At 42.4% G+C, this 22,395-nt stretch overlaps 1 protein-coding gene across 1 annotated transcript; it reads right to left on the bottom strand.

Moving 5' to 3' along the window:
• Window positions 1–218: 218 nt before the first annotated feature.
• Window positions 219–22,131, bottom strand: ecd (ecdysoneless homolog (Drosophila)). Its single transcript, XM_060854074.1, has 13 exons — window positions 21,840–22,131; window positions 19,500–19,617; window positions 19,279–19,366; window positions 15,845–16,023; window positions 11,303–11,495; window positions 10,442–10,570; window positions 9,022–9,153; window positions 5,737–5,822; window positions 4,990–5,096; window positions 3,899–4,082; window positions 2,971–3,038; window positions 2,047–2,264; window positions 219–710 (listed from the first exon to the last, which is right to left on the bottom strand). Exons 1-13 carry the CDS (start codon window positions 22,048–22,050, stop codon window positions 507–509), a joined length of 1,917 nt encoding a protein of 638 aa, XP_060710057.1. The 5' UTR covers window positions 22,051–22,131; the 3' UTR covers window positions 219–506.
• Window positions 22,132–22,395: the final 264 nt, after the last annotated feature.

The following is a 22,395-nucleotide window of genomic DNA, read 5'->3' as shown; positions in this document are numbered from 1 at the left end:
AGGAAATGGTAAATTCAAACTCTGTTCATTTTAATCCAAATCTGCTTTCAACCAAAATAACCAAAAGCAAACTGGCCACTCATACACCTTATTGCAATTCATGACCACTGCAGCACTCGGATTCCTGGTTATATCAACCCACGTATTGATGACTTCCAGAGCAAGTTATCTTTTTACAATTAGCTGTGAGATGTTTAAAAAAATGGCTCTGTTCTCCATTTCATCATTTGCCAAGTTGACATTGTATTTATTTACAATTACAAAAATAGTTTCTACAAAACTTTATTTTTAAAGGCACGCATTCTCTCATACTTTCTAGCATTAATCCATAGTTTCCAATTTCAAAGAATTTGAGCTTTTCAGTTCATTGGTAAATCTTGACTGTTCTGTAAGCCTTAAAGGCTGCTCGACTGTCAGCCATTATGAAACGGTAGTATTGCAGCAGCGATAAAGAATCAGAAAGCAGGCTCCAAAATGGCTGTGTTGCAGGGGCAGCACAGCAGCTTTCACCTGTCCTGGTTATCTGGTAGTCGGATCCCCATACTCTGTAAGATGTTAGAGGCAGGCCCAGCTAAGCCAGCTTGTGAGCTGTATGATTCCAATAGGTTCTCCACCAGGTTCAAGTCCACATCCACAGGCAGAACATTCAAGTTCCCTTCTGCTGATTCACCCTCTGCTTCCTCAGATACATCAAGTCTGTCTGAGCCAGCCTGTGAGATGATCAAATAGAAAGCTGCACTTAGTGTCGAGGATAGATACATAGGCCTGAGACAACACAAGCTTTCTGTTTAATGGTGCATTTTATCTGAACTTGCAGCTACCATATCTGTCACAACAAATCTGTTACTGCAGGATTCCAATTGGAATCACCCTGACCAGAGGAGAACTCAGCATGTGTTGGTGCTGTTAGGGATTATATTTAGATTTTAAAAAAAAAAGTGAATTCAATAAGCAATCAAGGATTCATCAGTATTTGGGGTTAACAGTTCACAATATTGAATTCAAAAGTTTCTCAAGGAGGGACTGTCTTGAGCTATGACAGACTTATTCCACACAGTTACCAGTAGGAAGCAGATGGAGAGGTGGAAAAAAAGGTTTAAATGGAAGGCAGGAACATGGGCCCAATCATAAAAAAAAGGTTGTAGTGAGCCAGGATCAAGAAGAATTTAGTGGTGACAGAGTAAACGGCCTCCATTGTGGATATGATGCCATCAGCTCCACGCAGTAAGTGCCAGTTAAGGTAAGTACCACCTGTCCAACATGTGGGTTGGAGTCAAAAACACAGAACTTGACCATTTGTAAGGAACTGGTATTGGAAGTGGCCCTATTCTTCAGAATGGGGATTTGGTAAAGGAAAGGGTGTGAAATGCAGAACTTGAGATGATTAGGACAAATTAATTCACCCTTATGGCTGGCAACCTCAAGGTAACAGGGTGCAGAAACCCAGCACTTCAGTCTCCCAGACAGTGACCAAAACTCATGAACAGATAGCTCATAGTACTATTTGAAAAACTGTGCACTTAATATTATATTGCAATACATTCTTCACACTGGGCAAGAGACCTCGCAGTACATTAGTGGGCAAAGCTGCCGAAGAGAAAAAGGAAAGGAAGAGGCGTAATGAAACGCTGGCTCAAAGAAAAGTTGATGACAAACTTAGGATGCATTTGAAAGTTGAGAGTGAGGTGAGATGTCAGAAAGCTTGGACGAGGGGGATGGTGGGTGAAGAGCTCTGGAGAAGTTACTAAAAATAGAGAAATGGTGTGGGGAACAAGGATGTCACTGGTTTCCAAGAAATGCAGGAGATAAATAGACTCAAAGATTTATTGACCTGTCAAGCTTGAGATTCAATTTACCTTTTGCAACAAGAGCACAGCAGGGACCCACATGATGCCTGGAAATGGAGTCAGCAGGGCTGCTAAGACTGGTAAAGTGACAATGAGCAAGACATCACTGGCCTAGTGTTGGTGGTAGGCTGAGAGAATCTCCAACTCACAATGCAAACATCCAACCATGAATAGATTGGCTTTTTCACAGCCAACATACCTCATCAGTGACTTTAGTAAAGCTTTTGCCAATTTGGGTTCCTGCCAGTTCCTGATCCATTTGCTTCATGTACTCTCGGATATTCTCAAGAGTCTCTGTGGCTGACATATCCTCCTCAGATTTAACCTCTTTTGAGTCAGACTCTGCATCACTGTCCAACAAATTGTAATCTTCTTCCTCATCAAGATCATCAGAGTCCAACTCATCTGATTCTACCCCTGCAGTCAAGACCAGAAAACAGTCCAATAAAACAAAGTGTGTACTAATGTGGCATTTTTCACAACTCATTGTATGTCTCAACATGTTTCACAGCCAATGAAGTACATTTTTGGAAACACAGTCACCACTGTGGTGTAGGAAACACCCCCCAGAGAGCAGCAAAATGACAGTGACTAGATAACATGATCGTGTGATTTGAGGGGTAACAAGTGGCCAGGCCATCTTACCCTCCTTCAAAATAATGCCATGGGATCATTTTAACTTAAAAGAACCAAATAATATATATTCCCATGAATGTATAGATAGGGCCTGAGCCTAATATCTCATTGAAAATGGAGCATCTCTGATAGTGCAGCGCACTCAGTGCATTGCAATTCTATCTTGACTTTTGTGCTCAAGTCTGAAGTGAGACTTGCATGTGGCACATTGTGATTCAAAGGTGAGAGAGCTACTCACTGAAAGCCAACTGACTCCACTGACAATATGGCTGACAATGTAGTATGATAACCTCAGGTGGGAAGGAAGACTATATAAGAGAGAAGAAATAGTGACGTACGTCTGTACGTGAAAGGACAGGTTAATATTCCATTTTGATTAACCTGTTTCTTCTCATTTCAGACGTGAATCCACTTGAATGGGCAGATGTGGCTTCACCTGTCTAACATGAGGATGATGCAGGTCATACTGTACAGAGCAGATTCCTACCTAGGATCCTTTCCAAAGCCCCAGTGAAGGAATTCACATCAAATTCAACTTGGCCGGTAGCAGAAGATCTGACAGAGAGATTGAGAAAATTTAAATAAAGCTGTGGTTTTATCACAAACAGTACCACAGTGCATTGTAAATGTGTTGCTGCTATCAATGAACTCCAGTTATAATCTTGGTTTAGCTATAATTTTCAACGAACATTACAACAAACTCAGTAATAATTCAGTAAGCTTGGACATCTGAAGCTTTTACTCAGTGGCCATGTAACATCTTAGTATTTACTGGTTGATTGCCTGACACATAGCACATGAAGATTGAGGTCAAGTGTGAGTTCCATGTGAACTGGGGCTAGAAGGTAGAGATAATTGTACAAAATCACACAGATGTAATTCAGGATCCATATTAAACTCATTTGGTATGTTCTTATTTTTTATAGGTAAATAATGAATTTAACAGAATGTGGAGAAGTTGTGGGATCAAAACTGGGAGGACCAAGATTTTTCCTGAAAGGGATAAAGAGGTGGAACCTGGGTACGTGGAGAGGGCCTCAGAGGTGGGATATGGAACAGGGAGAAATCAATGTGCATTCAAGAGTACGCACAAGGCTGTGCTTGGCAAAGGGTGTGGGCAAGGAGATCTGGAAGGCTGCTGAATAGATATATTGCTGGATCAGAGGGTTAGCTTGGCTGGGGATGGTAAGAGAATGCAGTCTGAAAGGAGAACCATCATAGCAGCCACACATTTACTCCAAATCTTCCTGAATGGTCTGACTGATTGATGCTGTTATGTGGTTAGCCTGGGTCAATTCTAGAAACTTGATTGGCCCATGCAAGTTATGTGGTCAACATTCATTCACATTAGAGGTTTACGGTCATCCATGCTGAGGTTTTAAAAAGTAAATATGAATAATTCTTATGTCCCATACCGTGGTATCTCTGCACCTTCGTGAGAGGACATTTTTGAGACAAATGCCTTCATACTCTTTGTGACATCATCAAGATCATAATCCAGTTCCTCCTCCTGTCTGGTGGAATTTAACAGTTTCCTTCCAGAAGCTTCCTCCAGCATCTGATCCAGCTGTTCAGGTGAAATATCCAACCAGCTGTCATCTAGGTAGGCAAAGGAATCAAAAAAGGTGAGACAACAGATATGAATGAGCACTCCTGATGTGAACTGCTTACAAGGGACATTACTACTAATCATTCCATTGCTATCAGGAAGGATAAAAACCACAGTGTAACAATGTCAAATCCCATGGCAGGAGGTATCTAATGAGCATTTATACCCTCAATATGTTAGCAGAAAACCAGAGCAGGCTGAAAGCAGGAAAGTGTGTGAACCCATGTTACTGGTGACTGAAGTTATCTAAGGTCATCAGCGAGTCAAATTGGCCTCATTTCACATTAACAGCATCCACAGTATTTTGCTTCTTGTTAAGAATAGCACCACTGCTGGGAACCTTTTATTTAACTCTCCAATATCTTGCCTTATCGGGTCTGACTGCAAACCAGGTACAACGATGTAAACAGCTGGGAAAAGGCCCCTTTGCCAATTCCAACCTATCCAGAGTTATCTTCCATCATAATTAACAGCTTTCAAAAATTATTCCAGGGCTTCTGCCTTCAGTAAAATACCCCTAGCCAATGCTGCATGTTGATCAATCTGTGGACATAATTTCATGACAACAGTCTTGGTAGTTTGGACCCAATATTCTTATCTGAATGGTAGGGTAATTTGAACCAATGTTTTAGATTTGCCTTTTATTTAATACATTACTATTTTGTACACCTCGATTAAACTTATTCAGGTTTTTCTAACCCTTTCTCATAACTCAGTTCCAAGGATCAGTCTCGTGACTGAATCAGTGGCACTGGGGCTTAAACATTGACTTTGTGTCTTAACTCATGGTACTGTGGTTTGACTGCAATCCTGTGCAATTCACTAAGCTCAGATTGCAGAATCAGTCTGTGGTCTGTACCATGAACCTTTCAGGCACGGTCAGCCAACAATACGCACCATCCTCTGGAGGGAGGCTGTCCCCTTCTTTCTGTAGTTCTTCCACACTGTAGGACAGAGATTGCAAAAGCTGCAGGACCTGCTCCCCTGGGCTTAAGGCAGGTGAACTGAGGAGACCAGAAAGAGCGAATGTGACTTTAAAAGAAAAATACAACTAATTATTGATGAGTTATTAATACATTAAATAGGTGCCAGTTAAAAGTTCACAGAAGTTAGAAATGTTCTAACTTTAGCACTATATCTCCAAAGTTTGAATAAATACAAAGCTTAAATGAAGCATCCACTCCTTCCACCTCGACCCCTTCTCCTTTCCTCTTGCACTTGATCTTCTCATGAAGAACTGCCAATGTAAAATCGACCCTCTTTATTTTGCTACTCTCCTCACCCATTCCAACGTGTCTCCAGCTGAACTTTGACCTCCGTTCTCTCAAGTCCAATCCCGACTTTGTCAAAACTGCTGATAATGGTGGTGCGGTTTCTCTCTAATACAGTCTAACTTGAATCATTTTTTAAATATCATAACTACTCACACTGAAAGAGCCCCCCGGTTTGGAGTAAAACCGGACTCTTCAGAGGAAGGGTCACTTGACCCGAGACGTTAACTCTGATTTCTCTCCACTGTTGCTGCCAGACCTGCTGAGTTTTTCCAGGAATTTCTGTCTTTGTCCCTGGTTTGGAGTATTGAGTTAGCAGGTTAAGTTCAGTTTGTTAATGTAAGCACACAGAACACATGATCTTGTATTTTACCTTCTGGGGCTGGAAACAGAGTGTTGGAAGTAAATCTCTGCCGTTTGAAGTAAGTCTTTGTAGCGTGCAGAACCCTCCAGCTCTCCCTGTCAGACACAAACACATAACCTGCTTGTGTTAAGCTGCTGTGTATATAAAACCAGCCTATTCAATGTGAATGTGCTGCCAGCATTATCGATTTACTGCCTTTTTGATTCAAGGCTGCTTGCCAGCTGGGGTGGGGGGACGTGTTCTGGTAGTTTTTATACTTTTGGCTGAAAAGTCTCATTCAGCTGTACTTACCTGGCCAACCACTCTCAGCACAAACAATCGAAGGTTACATGTGGACTTTAATGATTCTTTATAATGCAACATACTTAATACCTTTTCTTGAACATAAACTTTCTAAGCCACTGTAACTAAGGAATAATAGAGGTTGCTGGGGGAGATGAACTATTCAAATTTCTTGTAGATTCAGTGGAAATGCACATTCAGAAACTTATTATGGAAAGAACACATTGTAACGGGTGAGGCCATTCAGCTCCTCAAGTACATCCTACTAATCAATTAGATCATGGGTGATCTTTACAAGACAGTTTCCTCAATTCGTACCTAACAAATATCTGTCACATTAATTTGGGAATAACTGTTGATGTCATTTATTGACAACAGGAATAAAGCTTTAGCTGAGAGACTGTAGGTTGGGTAGATTGATTCAATATTTTGTCATTCACACATCTCTGCACGGATGTATCCCAGCTGAATTCCTTCAGCTTTTTATCAGAGGCCTTGCTCTCATTTGAATCCTGCATTACTCAGTGATGCCAAATGCCAGCAAACCTCTCAGGCACTGCAACCTTGCCCGATGCAATACTTCCGCTTTGCTCCCCTTTCCTGTTGCCTTTAAACATTTCTTCGAAACTTACAAAACCATGCTTTCAGTCATCTCTAACTCGCTCATTAGTACATGCTTTTTATTTCTCCTTTCAGAAGTATCTCAGACAATTGCTGTCTATTATAAACATTATAGTTGTTGTTTATGTTTACCGAGATCTGCAGAAGGCCAAACTGATATTTCAATGCTGTAAATGATTTAATATGAAAGGTTCTACCACATAACTCCAGTCATTAAATGGCTCCTGAACATTATATAATGCACTGCTGTCATCTGCTGGTAAGAATCGAAAGAGCAACTGCAAGAGAGCGAAAGATACAAATCCTACTTTACACTATTGCTTAAATGCTCTTGTACTGCTGTGATTTTGATCCAGAATCCCAACAAGTTATATAATTAAATATGCAGCTACTCATTTGAGAAAATGGCACAACGTTTAAACACAGTTAGACCAAAAGAAGGACTTACGCACACATAATACATTTGACAATCTCAGGATGTCCCGAGTTCTGTTCAGCCGATAAAGCTGCTTTTTAGGTACTGCTTTGATATCACATTAAAGACAACACTTTATTCTATTATAAAGTCATAGAGTTATACAGCACAGAGGGGACTTGAAGGTTGAGGGGAGATCTAATAGAAACTTACAAGATAACGTATGGCTTAGAAAGGGTGGATGCTGTGAAGTTGTTTCTGTTAGGCGGGGAGACTAGGACCTGTGGGCACAGCCTTAAAATTAGGGGGCGTCAATTTAGAATGGCAATGAGGAGACATTTCTTCAGCCAGGGAGTGGTGGGCCTGTGGAATTTATTGCCACGAAGTGCATTGGAGGCTTGGACTTTAAATGTCTTCAAGACAGAGACTGATAAATTCTTTATATTGCAAGGAATTAAGGGCTACGGGGAGAGCGCAGGTAAGTGGAGTTGAAATGCCCATCAGCCATGTTTACATGGTGGATTGGATTCGATGGGCCGAATGGCCTTACTTCCACTTCTGTGTTTTATGGTCTTATGGACTTGTCCATACGGAGCACGTTTCCAAAACTGAAGTTCCATTTGCCTTATTTGGTCTGTATCCCTCTAAATCTTTCTTATCCATGTATCTGCCTGTACCACTTCTTCTGTTTCATATATGCACCACCCTCCATGTGAAAAAGTAAAACCTGTACCTTCCACTTTTGACCTCCCCTACTTTGAGGATAAGGATACCTTATCCATGTCCCTCATCATTGTATTAGTCTCTATGAAGTCACCCCTCAGCCTCCTCAGCTCCAGGGAAAGAGTCCCAGCTTATCCAGCCACTCCTTATAACTCAAACCTTCTAGTTTTGGTACCATCCTTGTAAATCTTCTTTTGCAGTTTCCAGTTTAATAACATCCTTCCTATAGCATAGCAATCAAGATTTTACGCAGTACTCCAAATGTGGCCTCATCAAGGTCTTGTACAGCCATAATATGACGTCCCAACGCCTGTACTCGGTGTTCTGACTGATGAAGACAAGCATGCTGAATTCCTTCTTCACCATGTCTACTTATTTGCCACATTCAAGCTCTCTGTTCGACAACACATCCCAGGGCCCTACCATCAGCTGTGTAATTCTTACCCTGGTTTGTCTTACCAAAATGCATTATCTGAATTAAACTCCAACTACCATTCCTCAGCCCAATGGCCCAGTAATTCAGGATCCCATGTACCCTTAGATAATCTTCTTTAGTGCCCAATATACCAACAATTTTAGCGTCATCAGCAAGCTTACTAACCATGCCTCCTATCTTCTTATCCAAATCATTGATATAAATGATGAACAACAGTGGACCCAGAACTGGTCACAGGCTCCAGTGTGAACAACAGCCCGTCTCCTCACGCCAAGTCGATTTTGTATACAGTGAGTGCATTTAAATTGACAAGTGCTGGTTATACACCATATTTGTAATGATCTCCGATGATAGAGGTGGTCAGATAGTATGACAACTTCATACACCCTTGTTTAAAGCCAAAAACATCAATCACTTCTTCAGGAAGCTTCCACCAGGCTCACCACGCAATAAGGTGTCACTCCCTGCTGAAAATGTAAGGTATTGTCACTTTATTCTTAAACATTATTAATACACTATCCCCTATCAGCTGGTCACACATTTCCTACCCTGAGCACAAATACTATTCCTGCACAACACTATTTCCTCATCTACTTGTTCATTCAAAGGAAAAGCAGTGCATACCTGCTAACAAAAAAATATACAGAGATACAAGCACAACAGTGGGTGAGAGTAGTCACGTTGAATTCATAAACCCTTAAAACCCAGGAACTGAAAAAACTCTACCGACAAATATCAATTGTAACTGAATCTAACACTCCAGCGATGCCATTACTGAACAAATGCCGGACAGACTGAAAACAAATCTCACCCTTACCCTGAAATAGTCGTTCTTCTTTAGACTGCTTATAAAGCCTTTCCAGAGTGGGTCACTGGAAACATTGCTGTGTGTTTTGGAACTAGGGAAGTGCTGCGAACATTTCGAACAGAGAATTTCAAAGCCGTGGGCCTAGAAAATTAAAGGTAGAAAATGAGCTGCAGTGTAAACATTAAAAATGGGCTGAACAGTATTCACAAAACGCATTGCTGAAAAACATGATGAGAGTTGGGCAGGAAGGGATTTCAGCTCTCTACATATAGCAGATCTCAATAATTTGCTCTGCCATCTCACAGTCTTTAGTACTTCAAGCATAGCTAAAGCTGGAGAACTAATTATCCAAACAGCAGGAGAAGAATGGCAGCTGATTAAAAATTTAAATAATATTAGCAAAAGCATGTTTAAGTTCTTTATTTTTAATTAAATGCCAATATTAACAGAAGGCTCATGAATATGAAGATTGTCTGACATGCTCGTTTAGATTAGATTAGATTACTTACAGTGTGGAAACAGGCCCTTTGGCCCAACAAGTCCACACCGACCCGCCGAAGCGCAACCCACCGATACCCCTACATACACCCCTTACCTAACACTACGGGCAATTTAGCATGGCCAATTCACCTGACCCGCACATCTTTGGACTGTGGGAGGAAACCGGAGCACCCGGAGGAAACCCACGCAGACACGGGGAGAACGTGCAAACTCCACACAGACAGTCGCCTGAGTCGGGAATTGAACCCGGGTCTCAGGCGCTGTGAGGCAGCAGTGCTAACCACTGTGCCACCGTGCCGCCCACATCTTAGTTTAATCTAAACTCACATTAAATGGTATATTTTAAAATTATGCATAAACCCTATAAAATTGGGAAGCTCTTAAATATATCTTTAAATGCTTTTTAAAAAGACAAAAAATTAAAAATGGGAAACTAAGGAGTATAGAATTGATTCTCACAGTTGAGGAATAAAGAAATTATTTTTTGGTCTGATAATCAAAAATTTACTTTAACGAAGGATGGATATTTCCACATAGAATTCACATGACAGCAACTCGTACCTGTGCTGTTGCAAGTTCTTAAAAACTAGATCTCGAATATTTCAAATTGATCTCTTTTTTACTTTTAACTATCTTGATTAGTCAGGAAATCTTTCAGATGCTTCGTTACCAAATGTAAAAAGATCAGGTTTCTCCAGAGTTTCCTTGTAACACTTGTAAACTTTGCTGAACCAGCTTCAAATGTCTGACGTGGTTACAAGTGCCTCAGTGAATACAACTGAACACAGTATTCAAGGTCTGATCTGACCAGTTTCTAACCCTGGTAACCAGACTGCTCACCATAGCAAGACAGTCAGGCTGTAACTGTTTTTAAATAGCAGTAGATGCAGCCTGGTATCCGAAAACACCAATATTCCACATTACCTACCAGCTTCATACCCAGTGCATGTGCTCTGAAATGCTGGTCGGATCGTGCAGGAAGTGTATAACCACTCCGCCTGTCCGGTGTGAACTGCTGCTGCTGTAATTGGGCGTATAAGCATTTTGTAAATGTCACCTAAAATGAAATGCAAGAGGATATTTGACACCCGATTGTCCTATGGGTAACATATTCAGATATACACATTTATGATGCTTTTAATAAATTAATAATTACTTCCTAGGCCGAAAAAGTACAAGAGATGCAAGATATAACATATAACCCTATATCACATGTTCTATATTACCACAGTAACCATACTTCAAAACATACTTCATTGGCTTCAAAGCTCATTTGGCAGTCATCAGAAATGCAACACAAATGCATGTCAGAGAAACCCTACAGTGTGGAAACAGGCCCTTCGGCCCCCACAATTCACACCGACCCTCTGAAGAGGAACGCATCCAGACCCAGCATGTCTTTCTTCTTTCTATAAACGACTGCACTTGCTTATATCCATGGCTCAAATATGAATATCTGAGAGGAGAATTGGCCATTTGACCCTCAAGCCTGCTCTGCTGTTGAATAGGATCATGACTGATCTGTTTGTGTTTTGAAGCCCACATTGCCATTTGCCTCAATACCATTAAATCTTCTGCCTTAAAAATATTTAAGCACCTCACCTCCACTGCCTTCTGAGGCAGACAGTTCCTCTCATATTGTAATTTATTCCTTCCAGTTAATCAGTTATGCATTCTCTACTGTTTGTAACATTCTGACTAATCACGACTGCCATGCATCTTTGTTAGTTGTCTGCTTTTTCTTCAATCTAATGGTATGACATTTTCTAATACATTAAAAGGCTCTTACCAGAGTCATCACACGGGTCTCTGGGAGAAAGAACTTAAAGGGACGGCAAGCACGCAGGTCAATAGGATCACGAAGATAGAAAGCTTGGACGGCAGGTGCCAACAGATCAGGACGACGTTTCAGCACCGCAGCAATACCTGCTGGGACATAGCAGTAAGCTCGATGTTGATCAGCATAAATCTTCTCTGGATAACTGTGGAAAGCAAAGAAATACCATTCAAGACTGAAGAAAGAAGGTTGAAAGTTTAAGGATGCAGCTTTTATAAGGTGTATTTTGTCCTTTTTTTTGACAAGAGGTTTCAACACAGAGGTCCTGAGCTTTCTACTTGAATCCAATAAATTAAACAGCCTGGGAGGTCTTGGGTTTTTTTAAAATAAAAAAAGATGATGTTGAAACAATAGAAACGGGCTGAATGTGTGGGGTCAAACTTCCACAAAACCAGGGTTTTTAGTTTTAGCTTTCAGTAGCAGTTGCTGGAAACGTGCAGCAGAGTACGACAGACAGACACATACGCAGAGAATTGCATGTGAGACAATCTATTTTACTGAATTTGCCTTTGCCAAGGGTGTGTTTATGGAAAGTTACTATATTGGAACAGTTACTGTTTAGTAGTTAAATAATTTATTATTCTGTTAAGTTGCCCAATAGAAGTAAGTTAGACTCATACAGACATACAGCTTGGAAACAGACCATTTGGTCCAATAAGTCCATACTGTTCATAGTCTCAAACTAAACAAGTTCCACTGACCTGCACTTGGCCCATATCCTTCAAACATTTTTCATAGAATCCCTACAGAGTGGAAACAAGCCCTTTGGCCCAACAAGTCCACACTGATCCTCCAAAGAGTATTCCACCCAAACCCGTTCCCCATTACTCTACATTTACCCCAACTAATGCACCTAACCCACACATCCTGAACACTATGGCAATTTAGCATGGCCAATTCACCTAATCTGCACATCATTCATGTACTTATCCAAACATCTTTTAAATGTTGTAACTGTACCCACATCCACCGCTTCCTCTGGAAGTTCATTCCATGTATGAACCACTCTTGTGTAAAACAAAGTTGCTCCTCATGCATTTTAAAATTTTTCTCCTCTCACCTTAAAAATATGCCCCCTAGTCTTGAAAGTCCCCACCCTAAAAACACCTGCCACTTACCTTATCTATACACTCCATGATTTTATACACCTCTACAAGGTCACCCTTCAAGCCTATCCTTTCCAGTGGAAGAAAGTCCCACCCTTTCCAGCTTCTCCTTATAATCCATACCCTCATTTCCCAACAACATCCTGGTAAATCATTTCTGAACCTCTACCTTAATAATATTCTTCCTATAACAGGGAAACCAGAACCGAACATAATATTCCAGAAGAGGCCTCACCAATATCCTGTACAACCCCAACATGACACCCTAACTCCTATACTCAATGGTGTGAGCAATGAAGGCAGGTGTGCTAAACGCTTAAGCACCCTGTCTATACATAATACAGACTTCAAAGACTTACGGACATGAACCCCCAGATCTCTGTTCTACAGTAGTAGCTGATGCCCTATTTTTAAGTGAATAAGTCCTGTCTTTATTTGTTTTACCATAATGCAATGCTTCGCGCTTACCTGAATTAAACTTCACCTGCCACTCCTCAGCCCATTGAGCTAATTGATCAAGATCTCTCTTTAATTTTAGATATCCTTCTTTACTGTTCACTTCACCACCAATTTTGGTGCCATTCGCAAACATACTCACCATGCCTTCTATATACTCATCTAAACCATTTATACAAATGACAAAGACAAGCGGACTAGTTATTCCAACTTCTTCTTTCTCTTGTTGTATTTTTAACCATAACGTATGAATAAAGTGTGTTTTGCATCAAGGCTGGTAGTTTGACGAATCAAATTGCACCTGGAACGCAATGCCTGGCATTTGCCTTTGAAATAAGGAAAAGTTAGGGTCTAGGCTATCTTCTTAATATATATGTTGAGGGGGTTTGGTCTGGTCTATAACAAGCTCAAGTATAAAATATTTTATCCTACAAGGTTACAGTTGTTGTGGTTCTGTTCGCCGAGCTGGGAATTTGTGATGCAGACGTTTCGTCCCCTGTCTAGGTGACATCCTCAGTGCTTGGGAGCCTCCTGTGAAGCGCTCCTGTGAAGCGCTTCTGTGATCTTTCCTCCGGCATTTGTAGTGGTTTGTCTCTGCCGCTTCCGGTTGTCAGTTCCAGCTGTCCGTTGCAGTGGTCGGTATATTGGGTCTAGTTCGATGTGCTTATTGATTGAATCTGTGGATGAGTGCCATGCCTCTAGGAATACCCTGGCTGCTCTCTGTTTGGCTTGTCCTATAATAGTAGTGTTGTCCCAGTCGAATTCATGTTGCTTGTCATCTGCGTGTGTGACTACTAAGGATAGCTGGTCGTGTCATTTCGTGGCTAGTTGGTGTTCATGGATGCGGGTTGTTAGCTATCTTCCTGTTTGCCCTATGTAGTGGTTTGTGCAGTCCTTGCACGGGATTTTGTACACTACATTGGTTTTGCTCATGCTGGGTATCGGGTCCTTCATTCTGGTGAGTTGATGTCTGAGAGTGGCTGTTGGTTTGTGTGCTGTTATGAGTCCTAGTGGTTGCAGTAGTCTGGCTGTCAGTTCGGAAATGCTCCTGATGTATGGTAATGTGGCTAGTCCTTTGGGGTGTGGCATGTCCTCGTTCCTTTGTCTTTCCCTTAGGCACCTGTTGATGAAATTGCACGAGAATCCGTTTTTGGCAAATACATTGTATAGGTGTTCTTCTTCCTCTTTTTGCAGTTCTGGTGTGCCGCAGTGTGTTGTGGCCCTTTTGAATAGTGTCTTGATGCAACTTCTTTTGTGTGAGTTGGGATGGTTGCTTTCGTAGTTCAGGACTTGGTCTGTGTGTATGGCTTTCCTGTATACTTTGTGGTGAATTCTCAATTAGGTGTTCTCTGTACGTCTAGGAATGGGAGTTGGTTGTCCTTTTCTTCCTCTCTAGTGAATCGGATTCCTGTGAGTGTGGCGTTGATGATCCGGTGTGTGTTCTCTATTTCTGTGTTTTTAATGATTACAAAGGTGTCATCCACATATCTGACCCAGAGTTTAGGTTGAATTTGCGGTAAGACTGTTTGTTCTAATCTTTGCATTATTGCTTCTGCTATGAGTCCAGAGATGGGTGAGCCCATGGGAGGAAACCAGAGTACCCAGAGGAAACCCATGCAGACACGGAGAGTATGTGCAAACTCCAATCAGACAGTTAGTATTAACACTAGTGATAGTCAGAAAAAAAAGCAGTTGATCATGCAAATGTTCGAAGTGTGAGTGCCTTCATACCAGGTTGAGGTTAGATTAGATTAGACTTACAGTGTGGAAACAGGCCCTTCGGCCCAACAAGTCCACACCAACCCGCCGAAGCGCAACCCACCCATACCCCTACATTTACTCCTTACTTAACACTACGGGCAATTTAGCGTGGCCAATTCACCTAACCTGCACATCTTTGGACTGTGGGAGGAAACCCATGCAGACACGGGGAGAATGTGTAAACTCCACACAGTCAGTCGCCTGAGGCGGGAAATGAACCTGGGTCTCTGGCGCGGTGAGGCTGCAGTGCTAACCACTGTGTCACCGTGCCACCCACAGGTCCTGTCAGCTACATTACAAAAAAATAGGTGACAATAGGAGAGGGGGGAAAACAATGGCGATTTCCTACAGAAAAAGTGATCAACACAACCAGCTACAGGAAAATGTAGTAAGGTGCAGTGGTCATTTTCTGCCAAACATTCCTCATGAATACACCATAATCAGCATAAAGTTTACAAATCTCATTACTCACTACATCAAAACTATCACTTCATACCCAATTGACTATCTCATTCACTTAATCAGATTCCCAACTTGCACGAATGGCAATCAATAGCAATGTGAATGCACTGAACTTCAGTTATGTTAGCAGCACAGCTCAGTTTCATGGTCTCCAATCTCTGCTACAAACTCAAACTCAAAATGTTCAGCTGAGATCAGGATTCAGCTGCTGGAGAAGAGTAAAGAATCCATGTGGCGATACAGGAATGCCAAAATGCATGTTTTAGGCTAATGGAATTTCATACTGCCTTGCATAACCTAAGCTGATAGGACTTTCAAAGTACCCAAGAGCTCAAAGATCGGGAAGATATTCACAGAATGAACTCTTGGGGAGCTACACTGTAGAGTGTGAGATATTCCGGACATTAACAGGATAAGCACATAAGACCAGATTTTTGCGGTGCAGACTCATTTTTGGGTGGGCTAATTTTTGCTCCCATGTCCTTTGTCTTATATATCCCTTGTTTAAAGAAAGCTTGAATTCTCCAGCAGGGTATTTTGTGGTTGCCTCTGCACGTGCCTGATTTCCCCTTCAAAAAAATGGAATTTCTACAACAGGTTGCTTTTGTTTTCTTAAGTTTTTGATAAGGCAGGTGTAAAGAATGTATTGGCTAATTGCATTTTCACTATTCTAAGGTTAAACTAAAGATTCAGAACCAATTCTAATTACCTCTGAATGCGTCTCCTTATGGCTTTGCGAATGGGTTCTGCTGCCAGACATTTGTCAGAATGAGAGTTGAGTAGACCGAGCGCTTGAGAGATGGTGGGACTGCTAGCTGGTAACCAAGAGAGTTCCCCTGGGTTCTGAGGGATTGGGATGATATGCAACTCTCCACGATAAAAAAAAACCTAAAGAGCAGCAGAAATAATAAAGTTATTTTGCATTTTGTAGGAAACATAATCAGGAACAAAAATCTGCTAATGTAACTAAAAGCATTACATCTGGTGCACTGCCACAGGCCAGAAGAGTATTGCAACAAATATAAAATGATATGCTCTTGAACGTTGCCACAAAACCACCCTAAAATTTAATTAACCATTCACCTCTGTCGTTCATAGATTCTTAATATGGCGCAAAAAACCCTCTTATAACAGTCATGTTACTAGCTGTAATAAAAATTCTAGAGTAAGAGAAATCCAGTCATGTTGCGTTATAGTCATACTGATGTTTTTGAAGTTACTGTGTGGTGCTTTTAATAAGTTATGCAATGAATTAACACCCTGTCCCCAGAAGAAAGGTATCTTCAATCCATTCATGACAGCCAAAGTGAACCGAGAAAACAGGAAAATTATTCCTCCCATGTATTTCCCCTTATCTTAACAGTTTACAAATGTAAATATATAAGGGGTGTCATTATGTAGGGTTAACTGTGTTTTGTTTTAAATCTGGCAGTTGGAAGCGGAAGATGAATAGTAAGAGAACTTTACACATGTACTTTGTGGTAAAATCTTCTCTTCCCAATTCACACAAGTTCAAAACAAAAAACTATTATTCCCAAGGATCGTTGCCTTTCTGTATCAAGGTCATTATTGAACTATTTTGGACCCAAATTCTAATCTGGAACAAAATTGCCCCAAAACATTGATATTTCTGAGATAAATAACGGAGAGGCATTGACATAAGACATGATCATTAAGTGTCAATTAGCTAAAGGAGAGGGATGATGCAGGCATTCCATTAAAGAGGAGTGCGAATTATGCAAAATAACCAAAATCAGAAAGGAAGTACTGGAGGGACTGAACTCCTTGATAGTAGATAAATTAATTGTATCTTATTCAGCAAATTGGGGATACTTTGAGGATCACTTTCTAATCCTCATGAGATACAGGCAAAGTATTGTAAGACTGGGGGATCTACAAATGTTGTACCATTAGTCAAAAGGGTTGAAGGATGGACCAAATAATTATAGACTGATCATTCTGGCCTTGGTGGTGGGCGAATTAGTTGAATCAATATTGACAGACAGGACTAACTGTTATTTGGAGAGGCACAGATTATCCAAGAGTAGGCAGCATGGTTTTGTTACGGGAAGATCAACTAGGAGAAAGTGAGGACTGCAGATACTGGAGTACCAGAGTTGAAAAACGTGGTGCAGGAAAAACACAGCAGGCCAGGCAGCATCCGAGCAGCAGGAGAATCGACGTTTTGGGCATAAGCCTGAAGAAGGGCTTATGCCCGAAACGTCGATTCTCCTGCTCCTCGGATGCTGCCTGGTCTGCTGTGTTTTTCCAGCACCACATTTTTCAACTTTGTTAAGGGAAGGTCACGCCTAACTAAACTGATTTTTTTTTGAAAGGGAGTAACAAGGAAAATTGTCAGAATAGTGGTGTTGTCTATGTGGATTTTAGTAAGGCATTCGAAAAGGCAGACTGTTAAAAGAAAAAACCTTTGGGTAAAAAGGGAATGTGTTCAGTTGGATCCAAAATTGGCTCAGTGATGGGAAACAGAGGGCACCTTACACAAGGAAGGTGGCGTCCAGTGGGGTTCCACAGGGCTCAATGCTGGGTCTTTCACAGTTTTTGGTATGCATTAATGACTTAGATTTATGCTGAAAATGTGTTGGTGGAAAAGCGCAGCACATCAGGCAGCATCCAAGGAGCAGGAGAATTGACGTTTCGGACATGAGCCCTTCTTCAGGAATCAGATTTATGTATGGGAGGCATGATTGGAAAATCTGCAGATGACCAAAAAAACTGACATGGTTGTTATCAGTGAAGAGTAATGTTGTTGCCTGCAGGAAGATATCCATAGTTTGGCTGAGTGGATGTAGATCAAACCGGAGAAGTGCAAAGTTATACACTTGGGGAGGGCAAAAAAGGACAGCAATAAAATATAAATGGCATGATATTGACAGGGGTAGAGGAAGTGACAGACCTCAAAGTACGAATCCATAGTCCCTGAAGGTGTCAGGACAGGCAGATAAGATAGTAAAGGAGACATAGGACACTCTCCAGAAATGCAATGCCAGCATAAAAGAAGTCGTTAGGCCATAGCTGAAGTTTTGTGCAGTTCTGGTCATATTACAGGAAGAACATAATTAACTGACCGAGACAGCATACAGAGGAAATTTACAAGAATGCTGCAGAGCTTGAAAGCTGCAGCTATGAGGAAGGATTGGATAGGCTCAGGTTGTTTTCATTCAAACCATGGAAGTTGAGAGGTCAGTTAATCTAAGTTTACAAAATATTGAGGGACTTGGATACTGTGGACAGGGATGACCCATTATCCCTCACTGAGAGGTCATTTACCAGGGGTACTGGTTTAGGGCGGTTGATAAAAGGATTATTAAAAGATTGGACATTCTGGAGGCAGGAAACATATTTCCGCTGATGGGTGAGTGCCAGACCAGAGGACACAGCTTAAAAATGCGGAGTAGACCATTTAGGATAGAGATGAGGAGAAACTTCTTCACCCAGAGAGTGGTGGCTGTGTAGAATGCTCTGCCCCAGAGGGCAGTGGAGGCCCAGTCTCTGGATTCATTTAAGAAAGAGTTGGATAGAGCTCTCAAGGATAGTAGAATCAAGGGTTATGGAGATAAGGCAGGAACAGGATACTGATTAAGGATGATCAGCCATGATCATATTGAATGGTGGTGCAGGCTCGAAGGGCAGAATGGCCTACTTTTGCACCTCTTGTCTATTAGGGAAGTCATGAAGAAAAACGTTAGTATTTGGAATTCACTGCTGGGTTTGGTGGTTAAGGCAGAAAACCTCAACTCATTTAAAAAGAAGATGGATCCACACCTCAAGTGTTTATAACCTGCAAAAGTACACACCAGGTGTTGGAAAGTGAGCTTAAAATGGCAGCCAGTTTATTCAGTTAGTGCAGGCATGATGGGCTGAATGGCCCCTTTCTGTGGTTCTATTGAGACAACAGAAATGCTGTAGTTGATTCCAGTGTCCCAGGGCTTGGAGGAGATGGTGGAAATTAGTGTTGGCATTTGAGTGTTGCTATCCAGAAAGGACAGGATTATGCTGTGAAATAGGTACGAGCCTGCACAGATTACAAAGAATGACCATCTTAGTAAGGAACTAGATGATCCTATGGCTCAGTGGCTTCATTAGGGAGAAATGCAGCAAGGAAAAGGGTGGAGGCTTTCTTACCCGGTTTTCACTAGTGTCAGGGGTCAACCATTTGGGCAGGTGCTCAGCAGCTTCAATTAACAAGAAGTCCCCATCATTATCGTCAACACTACACACAAAAACAAAAATTGAACATTAGATTTAAGTAAAAATAAATGTTGGATATTTTATTGCCTTTTCATCAGAAACTACTTCAAATGTAGTGTTTTTTTAAAAATTTCACTTCTATAGGTATTCTATACCTTGCTGCTAAGTTTGGGAACTCCTTCGTGATTTGTTGAATGAGGTAGACAATCAACCATTCGTCATCCACATTATCCCCAAAGTTTGTGACACCACCAATGTGAGCAGGAACATCTCCTAAAAATAAATATTTGCATTAGCTTCTTAAATTTAAACAATGGTGCACTGATTAGCTTAGATCGGCAGGGCTTAGACTCAAACCAAAACGTCAGTGATGGATCTGAGTAGAAGACATAGCAAAAACATAATCACAAGGATTTACAAATGAGAGAACATTATTCAATTCACTGTCACACAAGCTTAGTTCAGGAGCTCAGCATATATATATATATATATATATATATATATATATATCTTCCTTTTTCTATACCGTTGTTTCCTCCTCTAAATAAAGCAGAATTTTCATCTCTCCTTGAAATCACAAAGCAGTTATGCCATTCAACCCATTGAGTCCTTACCAACACATCAACCAGCATCACAGCCAAACTCAGCTCTCCAATCTATACCCGGAACTCCTTATTTATCATAGCTAATCCACCTACCCTACCTATCCCTGAACACTATGGGGCAATTTAGCCCGGCAAATCCCCCTCACCTGCACATCTTTGGACTGTGTGGGGAAAGCAGGGCGTCAGGTGTAAGGAAACCCACGCAGACATGGGGAAAATGTACTGACTCCACACACAGTTGCCCAGGGCTGGAATAAAACCCAGGTCCCTGAAGCAGCAATACTAATTACTGAGGCACCATGCTACACGAATTTACTTGCTGTCCCTTACTTTAGGGCTTTTGTGGAATTGTAGTAACATCCCTACTCCTTGGGTTAGGAGTCCTGGTTCAGGTCCCTCTTGCATCAGACATGTTATAACATGTAGGAAAGGTTAAGTAAAAGCATCTATAATGCCATGGGTATCTCCAGCAAACCTGTGCAGCAACTGCAGCGAGACAGCCTCCCCATGTTCAAAGACTTGATACACAGGCTCTTGTCATGAACAAGTGTTATCCTCATTCTAAGTGATGTCTTGACAGCACCCTCACCGCCACACACTGTTCACTTTCAGAATTTTCCATCCACATTCGCAAGAATACTTACTGTAACTTCCTATGGGAGGTTTTAGAAAATTCTTTCATGAGATGTAAAATTCAATTATTACCCATCGCTAATTGCCTTCCATAAGTTGATACCTTCCTGAACACCTGCAGTCCATACGGCATAGTACTCTCACAGTGCTGTTGGGGAAGTTCTAGGACTTTGACCACTATACTTCAGAGGTGAACTTGTAAGTGGCAATGTTCCCACTTTGTCTAATTCCCAGAGGAATTATTTGAGGGAGACAAGTGTTAGTGAGGTCACCATGCCTCAAGTGAGGATGTGTAGCCGCCAAGACATCATGACCTCAGCTGAAACTGAAAATGTACCCACGCTGTTGGAATCACTCTGCATCATAAACTAGATGCCTTGCCAATTCTGCTAACTGACTCCCTACCATGCATCAGCTGTCCCGGTCCCAGATGGTAGAGATGCTGCATTTGGAAGGTACTTTGGGGGAGACCAGGTGAGTGGTGCTGTCCATCTTGTAGATGACTCACACTGCTGCTGCTGTCAGTGATAGAAATGTTGTGGGCGGCACGGTGGCTCAGTGGTTAGCACTGCTGCCTCACAGCGCCTGAGACCCGGGTTCAATTCCCGACTCAGGCGACTAACTGTGTGGAGTTTGCACGTTCTCCCCGTGTCTGCGTGTCCTCCGGGTGCTCTGGTTTCCTCCCACAGTCCAAAGATGTGCGGGTCAGGTGAATTGGCCATGCTAAATTGCCCGTAGTGTTAGGTAAGGGGTAAATGTAGGGGTATGGGTGGGTTGCGCTTCGGCGGGTCGGCGTGGACTTGTTGGGCCTGTTTCCTCACTGTAAATAATCTAATCTAATAGTGAATGTTATATATAGGGGTTGGTTAGTTCCATTGGGCGGCTGTACAGTTTTGCTATACAGTTTTAGGCCCATACTGTAGCCTCAATTCCCACCCCTCTCATCTCACCCTCAGATTAAACCACCACCAGTTATTTCTCTCTATTCAACCCTATGGCCCGACAGGACAATCGCGACTATAGCTTCATTTTATAATAAACGTAATTCACATTTATTCAGCTCCATTCCTGATGAAGGGCTTATGCTTTTCCAGTCCCACACTCTCGACACTTATTCATCTCGGTGTCTGAGCACTTCTATGGAGTCACACCGTTAAATCTGATGTCTAATGTCTATGCTGATGATTAATATTTATCGCTAGCACGGGCTCTCAAAGGGGGCCCGGCCCGGCCCGGCTCCCTGGGGCCTGCACTCACCGTGGGCCGGCGAGTATTGCAGCCTGAAGGCCTCACTGTGCCAGATGTAGCCGGCGCAGAGCGGGGCCAGGCTGCTGACGACCCCCTCCAGCTGCCGCACCAACCGGGCCCCGGGATCGGGCTCGGGCTCGGGCTGAGGAACCTCATAAAGCCGGTAGCCGACCGTGTCCTGCGGCCAGTCGCGGCGCCGCTCGCCCAGCAGAGCCTCCATGGCCCGTTGCCCCTCACTTAATGTCTTCCCCCGCGCCCCACCGACCGAGTCCGTCACTTAACGACTTCCGCCCCCACCGACCGAGTCCGTCACTTAACGACTTCCGCCCCCACCGACCGGGTCCGACGTTTAACAACTTCCGCCCCCACCGACCGGGTCCGTCACTTAACGACTTCCGCCCCACCGACCGGGTCCGTCACTTAACGACTTCCGCCCCATCGACCGAGTCCGTCACTTAACGACTTCCGCCCCCACCGACCGGGTCCGACGTTTAACGACTTCCGCCCCCACCGACCGAGTCCGTCACTTAACGACTTCCGCCCCCACCGACCGGGTCCGTCACTT

The sequence above is a fragment of the Hemiscyllium ocellatum genome, chromosome 43 (genome assembly GCF_020745735.1).
Source record: "Hemiscyllium ocellatum isolate sHemOce1 chromosome 43, sHemOce1.pat.X.cur, whole genome shotgun sequence".
Classification (NCBI taxonomy): Eukaryota; Metazoa; Chordata; class Chondrichthyes; order Orectolobiformes; family Hemiscylliidae; genus Hemiscyllium; species Hemiscyllium ocellatum.
Note: the sequence above shows the minus strand (reverse complement) of the source record. Positions and strands in the feature narration are given on the sequence as shown.

Coding starts and splice junctions, on each gene's coding strand:
- ecd (XM_060854074.1), bottom strand. CDS start 22,050: ATGGAGGCTCTGCTGGGCGAGCGGCGCCGCGACTGGCCGCAGGACACG. Junction 3,039..3,898: donor GAAGGTGCAGAGATACCACG/GTATGGGACATA, acceptor TCTCTCTGTCAG/ATCTTCTGCTACCGGCCAAG. Junction 2,265..2,970: donor GGCTTTGGAAAGGATCCTAG/GTAGGAATCTGC, acceptor TCTTGACTGCAG/GGGTAGAATCAGATGAGTTG.